Source organism: Cibotium barometz, chromosome 21 (genome assembly GCF_041138505.1).
Source record: "Cibotium barometz isolate CiBa-2024 chromosome 21, ASM4113850v1, whole genome shotgun sequence".
Taxonomy (NCBI): Eukaryota; Viridiplantae; Streptophyta; class Polypodiopsida; order Cyatheales; family Cibotiaceae; genus Cibotium; species Cibotium barometz.
In genome coordinates, this window is record NC_141066.1 from 18,036,709 (window position 1) to 18,050,248 (window position 13,540).

The window sequence follows — 13,540 nt, forward strand, 5'->3', positions numbered from 1 at the left end:
ATGAGACTTAAAAATATAAGTAAAATAATTGAAACAAGTGTGATAACTATTTTCTCGAATCAAGTTAAAGCTATGCCCAACCAAACTACATTAATCCATGATTTTAGCTAATTTCTCTAAAGCAATTAAGATGTGCCATGATTATAAGCCTTTATAGTTTGTGTCTATAATAAAAAGACCTTATGGGCATTAAGAAAACCTTCATGTCATGTGCATGTATTTGTGAGTTCTTTAGGCACAATACAAGGCAAGTGTCATAGGACCTAGTGTTTAGCCACTAATCTCTTGTTAGAGTATAGAAACAAAGATAAAATCATGGTCATCAATCAATATATTCAACATGCCATGTTAGAGGCTCGGAATATAGATCAAATCACAACCATCCATGCCAGATTATCGAGGTGCCGCATTAAAAATTGAAGTTAGAGCAAGAACAAGGAAAAACAATGGAGGTGACATCTTGGGATATGGAGAGTAGAAGGTCGAATAGATTTTCAAGTTGTAGAGGTAGAATAGATGATGTGGGGTATGAGAAATGAGGTATTCATTCACACCATGACTCCCTGGTTACAGGTGTCCACAATACATTAGGAGAAAGACTCTTGAACCAACATGATGACATAGGTTTACAAAGCAGCCTTTAAGTATCTGGGACCCTTTTAATTACTCTTACTTAGCTGCCACACATCATTCCTTTTCTATGCATTATTCCTGAGTCCTAAATTCTCACTTTTTGGTGGGTTCTCTTCCCACAGGGCATCATTGTGTGTGGCAAATCATTTTTCCGAAGCCCTGGCTTTGACGGCGTAGTCTTCTCTTTGTTATTAATATCCATCGGCCTTTTTATCTGATCATTGTGGGCACACACGCAGTAGTGTGGAAGTGGATCTAGCAAGGATGAACGATGCCAAAGCCCAGCTATACGCTACTGATGAAGCCGTGATGAACAGTGGTGGCAGTGTTCTCACCATGGGCGCACGGCAATACCTGCGTTCTAAGATTCCCCGGCTACGCTGGACGCCCGATCTCCATCACCTATTCGTGCACGTGGTGGATCTCTTGGGCGGACAACAGAGTGAGTTCTTCAAGCTGTGTCGCAGTTAATTACAATTTTGATGCAATATAATCAAATCTAGGACAGGAAGGAAAGCTATACGGCTACTGATAGTGTTGTGAAGTGAATTGGGAGGCTTTTTTTATATGCAGAGGCAACACCTAAACTTGTGCTAAAGCTCATGAACGTAGAGGGCCTTACCATCTCCCATATCAAGAGTCACCTGCAGGTGCTAATTATCCTCTAGTCTTAATTGTTAATATATGCACCTCACTTGTACATGAGAACATAATCACAAAAAAAATAAGCGTCTTTAATCATCTAATTTGTGCCTTTAATCTTCATAAAAGTGGAGATGATCTGATCTACTAGTATTGCAGTTGTACAGAAGCGTGAAATACGACGAGATCACCGCTTCCAGTGAAGGTAGGTGATATAAGGTGTGTTTATGGTTAATCGAATTTCACTTAACATGTGTAATTAGCCTTAAGGGTACTCTTTGTGCACAACAGTGCTAATCTTTTTGAAAGCATTAGGATGATCTGTGTGTGCACTGAGGCTGACCGTTGTGTGTATTGAGGCTAACCTCTGTATCCTCTAGGGCTTCTAACCCTTGTGTAAGCATTAAGGCTTAAAATCTCTGCGTGTATTAACGCTAACCTTTGTATGCGTTAGAGTTAACTTTTGTGTAAGCATTAAGGTCAATCCTTGAATGCATTAAGGCTAATCTTGTTTACTGTGCACTGAATGAGCTATCAGATCAAGAGCCCAGCGATCAAAGAGAAGTGGTGGATTTGTCGAGCTCGAGGCGTTGGGCATGTTGGCCTGATATAGGCCGAGCTTCGATTGATCAGCAAATGTGCTATTATTGTCCTGGAATAAGGCATGAAGAATGCAATAAACCTGCATAAATAAGCTCAGTTGCTAGCTATATTAAATCTGTCATGATGTGATGAATTTGATAATGTATGCAGGTGCCAATATGGTGTGGTGGGCTATGGGTCAAAACGGGAGCAATTTATGTGCCCAGATTATGTAGGAGAGGTGGCTATGGAAGGTAAGGCTTCCAAAGGTGAAGCCAATCTCGCCCATTCGCAGCACAGTGTTACAGAGACTCCTAGTAGCAGGTCATCGTCTGCCGCTATCGAAGGGCAAAGCAGCTCCTTGCATTATCATGATTCAGAGACTTGCCTTTATCATGAGGAGCACTTCAACACTTCATCCAGCACCTCCCGGCCATCCACCCAAACACATAGCACCACCACCCTGGAAGCCGACTCTCAAGAGAACCGCGTTACCTTAATTAACTTCATTGCAATACCACAGGTACATCAAGGGCTGCTTAATTTAGCACTTGGTTAGCTAAATTAATATCATAATGCAGGCTAAACCAACTCTAAATCTTGTCTTGTCCACAACCATGATATGGCAGGAGGCAGACTATACAGGGCCGGATCTAGTATCAAGTTCATGGTCTCATAACAAGTCGGATCACCATGGGCGCTGCGATGAGCCTCTGATAGAAGCCATGGGAAGGACGCATAAGCGTTTGCGTGTTGATGAAGACGTAGATAGCACGCTCAGGCTATCATTGTCCTCCCATGATACCGATTTGTCGAATCACCGTTTTAAGGAGCCATGCAATGATGGCCCTGGTTTGACACTCTGCCCCCCTGCAGATCAGGTCTCCTTGGAACTCACCATGTCCATTGGCTCTAGGTACTAATAATTAGCCTACTAATGATGTATTTTGAAGGTATTAGCCCATGCTTAACGAGTATCTATCGCATGCCATGCTTGTGTATAGCTCAGGCGCATGCTCAACGCTTATCTATCGCATGCTATTCGTGTACCTCTGTTGGATTCGCCAATCTTAATTAAAAGGATCAAGGTATCCTACTGTGTTTAGCATACCTATCTTGGATTTGCCAACCTTAATCCAAAGGTTTGAGGTTGGGAAAACAAGTTCAAAACCCTTACAGACTTCTCCTCCACGCCAAGATGACCTCGTCGGCTTCTCTTTGGTATTCCTCTTCTCACCTTTCACATAAGTGCTATCGGTATTCATATTTTTTTTCTTGGTTTGATGGGTTTTATTTTCCTGGTTTTCCTCCATGAACACGATAAAAAAAGATTTGTTCTTCTCTAGTATTCTTCCTATGCTTGTCTTTATTGGCTAAATACTAGGAGGTAATCTTTCTTTTTACAGGTTTTAGTGTTTTGCTTTGAAAAGGGATTTTATGATTTGTGCTAGTAGATTTAGGGTTTTGTCCTAAAAAACCAATACTGAATTATTTTTAGTGAAGGCAAGTTTGCTTCATGCTTGTTATTGCACGTTTCCTAGGGAATGAGTAAGATGTTTTATTTTCTTGACCATTGATTTATTTCGATATGGTGTTGTAGTTATAATGTATTGAGTCGCATAGGTCATTTTGGCCTTTTATAGATGTTAATACTTCTCTCTCTCTCTCTCTCTCTCTCTCACACACACACACACACACACATATTGGATTTCTTATGTAGATGTTAATACTACTCTCTCCCTCCCTCTCTCTCTCTCTCTCTCTCACACACACACACACACACACAAATACAATAATGATAACAAGGTAGCTAAGTATTGAGGCAAAACCTTCGGCTTAAAAATGTTATCTTATGTTTAACCCTTGACCTTTTCCCAACGTTGCCAAGCCATTGTCAATTTACCTCACCAAAGAAAGAGAGCACAATATTATTTTTCCATGAGAAATTGGGTGATTGGGATTAAATTCCCATTTGTAAAAAAAAAACAAAAACTAGAGTAATGCACAATAAAAAGCAAATGGCATACATTGTATAAATTTATTGATATTTTGGTGCTTAACTAATTGCAATAACGATTGTCAAGGGCTAGGAATAACAAGATCATTATTGGTATGAGCATGTCTCTTCAAGTCTATATCTAGTCATGTCATTGATATCATCAATGTCATTATCATCATGCAAATATAGCATGCTTGAATTCTCACCTTCACTTTAAGTAGATTTGATGATCTCCTTCAAGTGACTTTTCCACGTAGCTGTCAATTGAGATGTTCCACCTTGATTGGTTTCAAGGGAGACACATTAGCACCATCTCCTAGGTAATCTCTTTGTTGTGACAAGTTGATGAAGAGTTAAGGTGGGACAATGGTTACACAAATTGGGATATCATAACAATTTATTTATACTATATTGAAAAGAACCCATAATTAGCAAACAATCCAAAGATAAAGATAAGAAATTGAGAGTAAAATGAAGTTAGGAGTCCATGACAATCCGTCTACTTGGCCGAGAGAGAGAGAGAGAGAGAGAGAGAGAGAGAGAGAAGACTCAAGAGGCTAGGAAAAAAGGAGGGGTTTTGAAGTATAATTTTTGGGATTTTTTTATTTGGGACCATATATATATATATATCAAGCACAAGTTCATTATATCAACATGAATCCTGGAGGATGCCACCTACTTATTTATAGGACCCACACCTCTGTTCTCCATTGTTTAGCAAACTACATAACAAATTCCATCCCTTATCTTCATTTACAAAAGAAGATTGCTCCCAAGACACTTTATAATCCAACAAAACACAAGCCTCCATTAAAGCCTCTGTGGTGCATCCTTTGGGAGTCTGCTTTTCCAAAACTTCTCCTTTGCTTAACTAGATCTTTATAGTGGGTCTAGTCCCTACTCGTTTTTCTATAAAAGCCACAACACTGTATTTCATCTCCTTCTCTGTCAAGTACCATCTTCTAGTCTTGGGACCAAACCTCAGTTGTTTGGGCTTCACATCCAATGACACCTGCAATCATAATACCTCCAAGTTAGGTTTCCTTAGTATGCCAGAGGGCTTCAAACCAAATTAGCAATCACTTGATGCCATTTTAAATTCTCTATAAGAACAATTCCAGATCATCAATTTCTATGTTGTTTACACAGATTACATATCTACACATTTATGCATTAGTCCTATCACATCGAGTTCAACATCTTATATTTTTTGAAACACCAGACAATTCCTAGAAGTCCAAATTTCCCAGAGGCAATAGGCCCTCATAATGTTGAATAGAACTTCTGTTCCCTTATCAGCAACAAACCATATACCCAGTAACCAATCCCCCCACTGTGTTTGAAGTCCCAATCCATGTTAAGTTGTACCCATTTCATTAATTTCCCCCATGCACCTCTGATGGCTAGGCAACTCCAGAAAGCATGTTTACCATCCTTTAAGGAAGATTTGCATCTACGACAACAGCCACTAGTTATGTTCTTCTGTGTCAGCTTTGCTCCAATATGTAGAGCCCACATGCAAACTCTCCATAAAAACACCTAGAATTTGACAGGAATCTCACTCTCCCACAACTCTTTCCACCTCTTTTTCCAGCAACGTGGGCTGCAACTTACCTTCTCTATTCTATTGCAATATTCCAGGTTCTAGTCTCCTCTCCTTAGCATTGCATAGAAGGCCCTCGTTGAGCCATTCACCAACTTAACCCCATTAACCCAAACCCCATCTTTGATCCAACAAGACTCATCAAAAGTAGTACAAAACCAACCCTCCTGAATCAGATTCAACACCTGACCTATTAAGTCACTTTCCCTTGTAGAGATAATCCATACTCTTGTTACAATTCCTCTATTTCTTTCTAGCCCACCTCAGTCACATCCCAAAAATTAGCTAACTTTTTTAAGCCCTTGTTCTTCAGCCTCTTTGCAGAACGAGTATCCAAAAGTACCAATGGTGGGTAAAACCTATGAGACCACCATAGGCTCAGACTAAGTAAATTTTGACAAAACCCTAGATTTTAATTACTCATTCTATCTCTTTCATTTATAATATTTCAAAGTTGATTTCATCATCAAGATCTCTTTCATCAAAACTTGTAGTCATACTAAGATGATGTCAAGTTCTATCCCCAAGCACACTCTTCAAGGTGGTATAACATGGTTGGAATTTAGTAATAACACCAATTCTAATTTATATTGTTCTTGAATTTCATTCAGTTCATCTGGATGTTCGAATTTGGAAGTCCTAACGTTACTAAGTTTCCCTCCATCAAAGTCACATACCAAGAAGAAGATGAAGTCTAAGCAAACTGCTCACATGAAGAATCATCAAGGTATGAAGATTTTGCATCTAACAAAAGTGGCAATGAAAGTGAATAAAGAAGATAAAAGAAGTAGCCCTTGGGGGAAAATGAAGCATTGCAATCACAAAAGCAACACATGCTATAGAAAAACACGTAAATCATGAAAAGATGCAGGGGAGAAGAGAGCTTGAGCTCTTGCAAAGCACACACACACTCACAAAATCCTAAAAGAGAACACACAAGGTGAGAGGCTGAAAATCTTCTTCTTCTTCACACAACACTCAACACACCATATACAAAGATAAGAGTACACACCATATGAAAAGGTACTCAACCAAGTACATAGTAGGGTTCTCTATAGTGTGAACCCAACTAAATGAGCTGACGCTTTAACTATGCCAGTCTCTAGAATGGCTGTCACACAGCCTGTCATCCCATTGATCCCATATCACCCATGATCTCACCAACCATGCCAGTGGTGTAAGTGTGGGGCCTATCCCTCAGGCCGATCATCAGTGTCCACCTCCTCACTAGATGAGCTCGATATCTCAACACTCCCCCTCGAGCTCAACTCCATCTCATGTACACCAAGCGAAGCCCTGAATCTACGGAGTTTCTCTGTACCCAATGATTTGGTGAAGATGTCAGCAACCTAATTCTATGTGCTAACATAAACAAGGTCAACGTCTCCTGCCAAAACCTTCTCTCTGACAAAATGGTAGTGGACCTCTATATGCTTCATGCGAGCATGAAAAAGTGGGTTCCTGGCCAACTGCATACTACTAATGTTGTCACAGAAAATGACAACCTGTCTATCCACTGATAGACCCAAATATGCAAGTAGCTTTCTCAACCAAGCACCTCACATGATGCTGCCATAGCAGCACCTCTGTACTCGGCCTCTGTAGTACTGGATAGAGCAACCGTAGGCTGCTTCTTGCTACTCCAAGTCAAAGCAGCACTCCCCAAAGAAAACATGAAGCCACTAATAGATCTTCTATCTGAGATACTACTAGCCCAATCAGTATCTGTGTACCCATGTACACATATCTCTGTCCCAGTTTCATAAAATAGTCCACAATGCAAAGTAAACCTCACATACCTCAGTATGCATCTCAATGCATCCAAATGTGGCTTCCGAGGAACCTGCATAAACTGACTCACCAACCCAACAGCATAGCTCAAATCTAGCCTGGTGATCGTCATGTAGATCAAGCTTCCTACTATGTGCCTATACATAGTAGGATCCTCCAAAATCTTTCCTGAATCTGCACTCAACTTGCCATTCTGATCCAATGGCATTGAGATAGGCTTACAGCATGTCATACCATACTTGGACAACATGTCCAAGCCATACTATCTCTGCAGTAATCCAATACCATGTGGTGACCTAATCACCTCAATGCCCAAGAAATATCTGAGCTCCCCCACATCCTTCATCTCAAACTTCTATCTAAGCAAGATCTTTACATCAAAGATCTCTACATCATGGTCCCTCGTAATGATCAAGTCATCTATATAGATGACAACAAGCATAACCCCTCTATCACTGTGTCTCACATACAGCGAGAAATCTGCATTGGCTACATGAAAGCCAATAGTGACAAGATATTCAGAAATCTTGTCAGACCATGCTCTTGGTGCTTGTTTTAAGCCATACAAGGCTTTCTTCAACCTGCAAACATGCTCGGGTGACTCACATCCTCATAACCACGTGGCTGCAACATATACACCTCTTCTTGCAAATCCCCATGCAAGAATGCATTATTTACATCCATTTGATGTAAAGACCATTGCTTTGACGCAACCACTGCTATCACAACTCTCACTATTGCCATCTTAGCAATTGGGCTGAAAGTTTCCTCATAATCAATGCCATATGTCTGTGCATATCCTTTGGCTACCAATTTGGCCTTGTACCTGCTTATGCTTCCATCACTATTATGTTTTACTTTGTACACCCACTTGCATCCAATGGCTTTCTTGCCTTCAGGCAACTACACTAAATCCCAAGTCTCATTTCCATATAGTGCATCCATCTCGTCATCTATAGCTTTCTCCCAACACACATTTCCAACACAGCCTCATCAATGCATGTGGGCTCTACAACCTGCACAACTTTTTCCATGTATGCATAGTGATGTGCCACATAACCATCATAGGTAAACCTCTGCACAGGATTCTTCACTCTCCTAGATCTTCGCAGCTTTGCATTCATGGCTTCCATAGCCTTCTTTACACCAGTGTTCTCATAGCTGGTATCCCAAGATCCTCATCAAGGCTCATCTCTGAGCCACTAGACTCTCCATCAACATGAGAATGCCCTGCAGAAATGTCAGGCATACTAAGGGGCTCAACCACTTTCTCTTTGCCTTTATGTGATGTACTAATCACATTTGCAATACTGGTATTATGACGCAGCTTGCCACTCCATGGTCTATCAACTGAACCACTAGATGAGGACTCTCTTGGTCCACTCAAAGACTGTGATTGCTGACTTACCTTTATGTGATGTACTAATCACATTTGCAATACTGGTATTATGACGCAGCTTGCCACTCCATGGTCTATCAACTGAACCACTAGATGAGGACTCTCCTGGTCCACTCAAAGACTGTGATTGCTGACTTGCATTCTATGCAACCACATTTCCACTCACATCAGCCCCAATAGTTTCTTTTTCAACAGCATACCAGTTGCTCATCTCATAAAAAACAACATCCCTACTTACCCCTCAACTCACGTGTAGCGGGGTTATAACACTTGTATCCCTTTTGCTCAAGGGAATACCCAATAAACACACATTTTTCAACTTTTGGATCCAGCTTAGTTCTCAGCTCATCTAGCACATGCACATATGCAATACATCCAAAGACTTTCAGATGAGACAAATCAGGTTTTTTGCCAGTAAACCTCTCCTCTGGAGTTACATCATGTATGGCTAGAGTTGGAATCCTATTCATGATGTAAACTTCTGTAGAAACAGCCTCAGCCCAATAGCTATGCGGCATATTCTTCTCTCCCATCAATGCTCGTGCAATCTCAGCGATGTGCTTGTTTTTCCGCTCAGTAACTCCATTTTACTATGGAGTGTATCTGCATGTAAACTGTCTCTGAATACCATTCTTCTGTAAAAATTCAGAGAACTCATTGGAGAAGTACTCTCCTCCTCCATCTGACCTTAGGCACTTTACATGTTTCCCTGTGTGCTTTTCAACCCATAACTTTAAAATTTTGAAAATGAGTGAACACCTCACTCTTCTCCTTCATGAAGTATACCCACACTTTCCTTGTGTGGTCATCAACAAATGTCACATAGTACCTGCAGCCTCCCATAGACATGGTCTTTGTAGGACCCCATGCATCTAAATGCACAACATCTAGTGCATTTTTGCTCACATTTTTATCACATGGAAATACATGCTTTGTTTGCTTTCCAAATTGGCATGCTTCACATATTTTTTGCATACCTTGAACTTTAAACTTTGGCAGCCTTGTCACCATTCCTTTAGTCTACATAGACTTCATTCTCTGCACATTCACATGTCCAATTCTTTTATGCCACATGTCTGTGTCTGCAACAATTTGTGAACCATTTGCAAACATCGCAGCACTCACTTCAGGCATGTTTACATTCAATGTAAACATTATACCCACTCTGTTGCCTTTTGCAACCAACCTGTACTTATCTTTAAAGTCTTCAACATAACAACCATCAGGGTTAAACCAAACCTGCAAACCCTACTCAATCATCTGGCCAACTAAAACCAGATTCTTTGTTATATTCGGAACATGAAGTACATCTGCAATGTACTTCACTTTGCCATCCTGCATAGACAATTGCATATCTTCAACATGGGCAATTGGATGAGCAGTGTCATCCCCTATTTCCACAAAACCTGGTCTTTCAAGGATTTTCATCTCCTTGAACCACTCCGCATGACTTGTCATGTGGCTCGAAGCACCTGAATCAACGTACCGTACATCATCTTTATGTGCTGCTTTAACATTTTCAGACATGGCATTAACGACATGCTGCATAACAAACAACCTTTCATTATCCTCATTGTTTCTGCTCAAGGATGCATAGTTGTTTTGCTACAATTTTCCATTTTGTATGTCAGCTTGCTTATTCTTATAACAATCTGCCTGCACATGTCTAGGCTTATCCCCACAATAAAAGCATCCACGTGTATCATCATACTGCCTTTGCCAATTTCCACGACCTCTTTGACTCCCCCTGCCTCTGAATTAGCCTCTTCCACGTGGGTGTTATTTTTGTTGTGAATTCTAGGACTGTTGTTGTTGTTGCTGCTGGCCATAATTTTGATTACCTGTTCGGCCACCTCCTTGGCCGTGTCCACGGCCTCCTCTACCTCGTCCTCTTCCTAAACTTGTGTAGAAGGCCTGTTGCTCTGAACTGTTTTTGTTTTGTGAAGATTATTGGTCTTGACCTAAGCTCTTCTCTTCTATAATCAACATAGATACCAAATCTGTGAAATTAGGAATGTTTTCCCGAGTGAATAAACGTCTTGAATGCCTTGTGTTGTGGCCCGAGACCACGTAGACAAACTTCCACCTTATCATCATCATCTACTGAAACACCAATAGATGCAAGGGATTCCACAATACCCTTGATCTTCAATGCATAGTCATTCACATACATACTCTTTTTCTCCACAGTATGAAGTTCATTCTTCAACTGTATCTTTCGTGCCTTGGTATTCATTTCATAGAGTTTTACCAAGGTGTCCCATGCCTCCTTGGGGAACTTGGTATCCTGTATGTGCCCAATCATGGTGTCCTGTATACTCATAGAGAGCCAATACATAACTTTTCTGGCTCCTTGGTTCCAATCCTTGAACTCTTTTACATCTGTAGACAGCAGTCGGATTGATGTCCAGTATCTCCGATGCCTCTTCATGCTCACCTTCTATGTAGTCCCAATAACCCTTTCCCATTAGGAAATTTGTCAACTTGAACCTCCAAGCATGGAACTTATTCTTGTCAAGCTTCTCAGCAACAATTTGGTTTATGCCATCATTTGACATCTTGCCAGACACAAATTTACTAGAAACAACACTCTCGCTTTGTCCTGCACAAACTGCTATATTTTCTACAGCGGTACTATACTACACTCAAATGTCACAACCAGTGATCTCAATGTGCATACATACACCCAATGGTAACTGTTTGACCTCCTTGCAACACACACAATGTCTGCACAACCAATCTGTCTTCTTGCAATTCTTAAAACAGAGTTCTGCATAGAATCGATGACTTACCCGCAGTGCTCGAAATCGCCTGCTTTCCAAAAAACGGAGGTCCTAACGTGCCCGAAACGTATTTTCGGCCTGAAAATTTACATCCAATATAGGATAATATAGTTGTCCTATAGCTTTACTCCCGTGAAAAAAGCTCCTCAATTAGAGATCGTTTACCGGTGCCTCTTGTAGAGCTCCCGACAAGGGTGTAGTTGTCGCCAACACAAATAGGAAAGAGTAGATGAAGCTCTTACCCTTGAACCGCTTCCTATGCTTCTCTTGCTTGCAGCTCAGCCCTTAGCATGAACCAAGCTCTGATACCATAAAAAGATGCAGAGGGGAGAAGAGAGCTTGAGCTCTTGCAAGAACACACACACTCACAAAACCCTAAAAGAGAACACACAAGGTGAGGGGTTGAAAATCTTCTTCTTCTTCACACAACACTCAACACACCATATACAAAGATAAAAGTACACACCATATGAAAAGGTACTCAACCAAATACATTCTAGGGTTCTCGATCCTGTGAACCCAACTACATGAGCTGGCGCTATAACTATGCCACTCTCTAGAATGGGTGTCACACAGCCTGTCATCCCACTGACCGCATATCACCCATGATCTCACCAACTATGCTAGTGGTGTAAGTGTGGAGCCTATCCCCCCAGGCAGGTCATCAGTGTCCATCGCCTCACTAGATGAGCTCGATATCTCAATAAATCATTTGTAACAAAGTGAAATGGTCTTACATGAGTAATGGGCCCAAGGCCAATGGACCATTCCCATGGACAATACTAATGATATAGTGTAAAAGGGGTGGTCATGTATATATCTCACATAGTTGCTAATTGGGGTACCTTTTGATAATCATCATAATACAAGTCAATTACTCTATCTTCTCTCTAAACCTAGGATAAACATCCTAATCTAGACTAATTTAAGACTAATTAGGCTAGTTCAAGGCTAATCTAGATGCTCCTTTCTTTCATGTTAGTTTCAAAAAATTCTTGGATTTCTTGATTTTCTTGATCAATACGTGGGACATGGGGATCTTGATTGAGTGAATTTGATCTTCTCCATTCATTTTTCCTAAGTTTTAGGACCATGGGTTGGTCGAGGACCAAATTTTGAGAGAGCCGCTCTTAATTTCAAATCACAAGACCAAAATTGGGGAAAAGTTTGCTAAACTTGATTAGTGCTAATCCAAAAACATATTTTCTCTTTCTTCTTCCTGCTTGATCTTGGAGTGATTAGGGCTTCAATCCTTGGCTAAGAACTACCATTAAGTTAGAGTTTTGATGTGGCATATCAAGAGCTTCACAAAGAACTAGTCCATGGTGATTTTGGTGGTGGCTTTCTACTGTGAGGACGTTGGTCTAATGTGTGCATTGTTCCCTTCATTTCTAAGCTTGTAGTTCACATGGAGAAGCTTAAGCAAGAACAAGCTTCATTTTAAGCCTGATTTTAGGGAGCTTTCTTGGCAATTTTTTGTTGTGAAGGGACTGTGCGCCCATCAGTATTTTTTGCACATTCTTGTGTGTTTTCATGACGAAATGGAGCTTAATAAAGAAGCCTAAGATGCACAAGAATCTTATGATGCATAATAAATTTAGTGATGGTGGTTCTCTTGGTGATTTGAGTTGTGAAGAAGTTGTAATTGTTACACGTTGTTTTGCACATGCCATGGTGCTATAATGCTCAAATCAACCACTCCATGAGGTCAAAAATTGAATCTTTAGAACAACAAGAAAGTGTGTTATCAAGTGTAAGTCCATATTTAACTTTATGTCTTTTAAAGGCTTGATAAGCAAGCATTTTAAAGAATAAATGATTTGAAGTTTCCAATGCATCAAATGATTTCTTGGAAACATTAGTGAAGGGGGATTGAAAGGGTCTATGCATCTTTAATGTGAGTTTTTTGGTGTACCATATGGAATCTTCTATCTTCAATTGAAGCATTAGGAAAATCCTCAACAAAATTTGGGGATTTGGATCCATTTTCAGCATTTCTTTGAAATTGAGCACCTCTATGGTTCAATCCATGGCATTGACATCCTTTCATGCATTGTTACATGCCATTAGAAAGTTGTGGATGCCATTCTTGGCCATTTGCATGCTAT

At 40.5% G+C, this 13,540-nt stretch overlaps 1 protein-coding gene across 1 annotated transcript; it reads left to right on the forward strand.

Annotated features, from left to right (window-relative positions):
- Positions 1-749: 749 nt before the first annotated feature.
- LOC147626915 (uncharacterized) lies at positions 750-2,965 on the forward strand. The gene is made up of 6 exons (XM_086815469.1): positions 750-1,075; positions 1,207-1,283; positions 1,435-1,480; positions 1,814-1,937; positions 2,029-2,380; positions 2,487-2,965. Exons 1-6 carry the CDS (start codon positions 898-900, stop codon positions 2,778-2,780), a joined length of 1,071 nt encoding a protein of 356 aa, XP_086671595.1. The 5' UTR covers positions 750-897; the 3' UTR covers positions 2,781-2,965.
- Positions 2,966-13,540: the final 10,575 nt, after the last annotated feature.

What these genes read in the sequence shown, in the direction of transcription:
- LOC147626915 (XM_086815469.1), top strand. Translation starts at nt 898, where the DNA reads ATGAACGATGCCAAAGCCCAGCTATACGCTACTGATGAAGCCGTGATG. An exon ending in GATCACCGCTTCCAGTGAAG is followed by an intron (nt 1,481 to 1,813) that starts GTAGGTGATATA and finishes ATGAGCTATCAG; the next exon opens with ATCAAGAGCCCAGCGATCAA. An exon ending in TATTATTGTCCTGGAATAAG is followed by an intron (nt 1,938 to 2,028) that starts GCATGAAGAATG and finishes TAATGTATGCAG; the next exon opens with GTGCCAATATGGTGTGGTGG.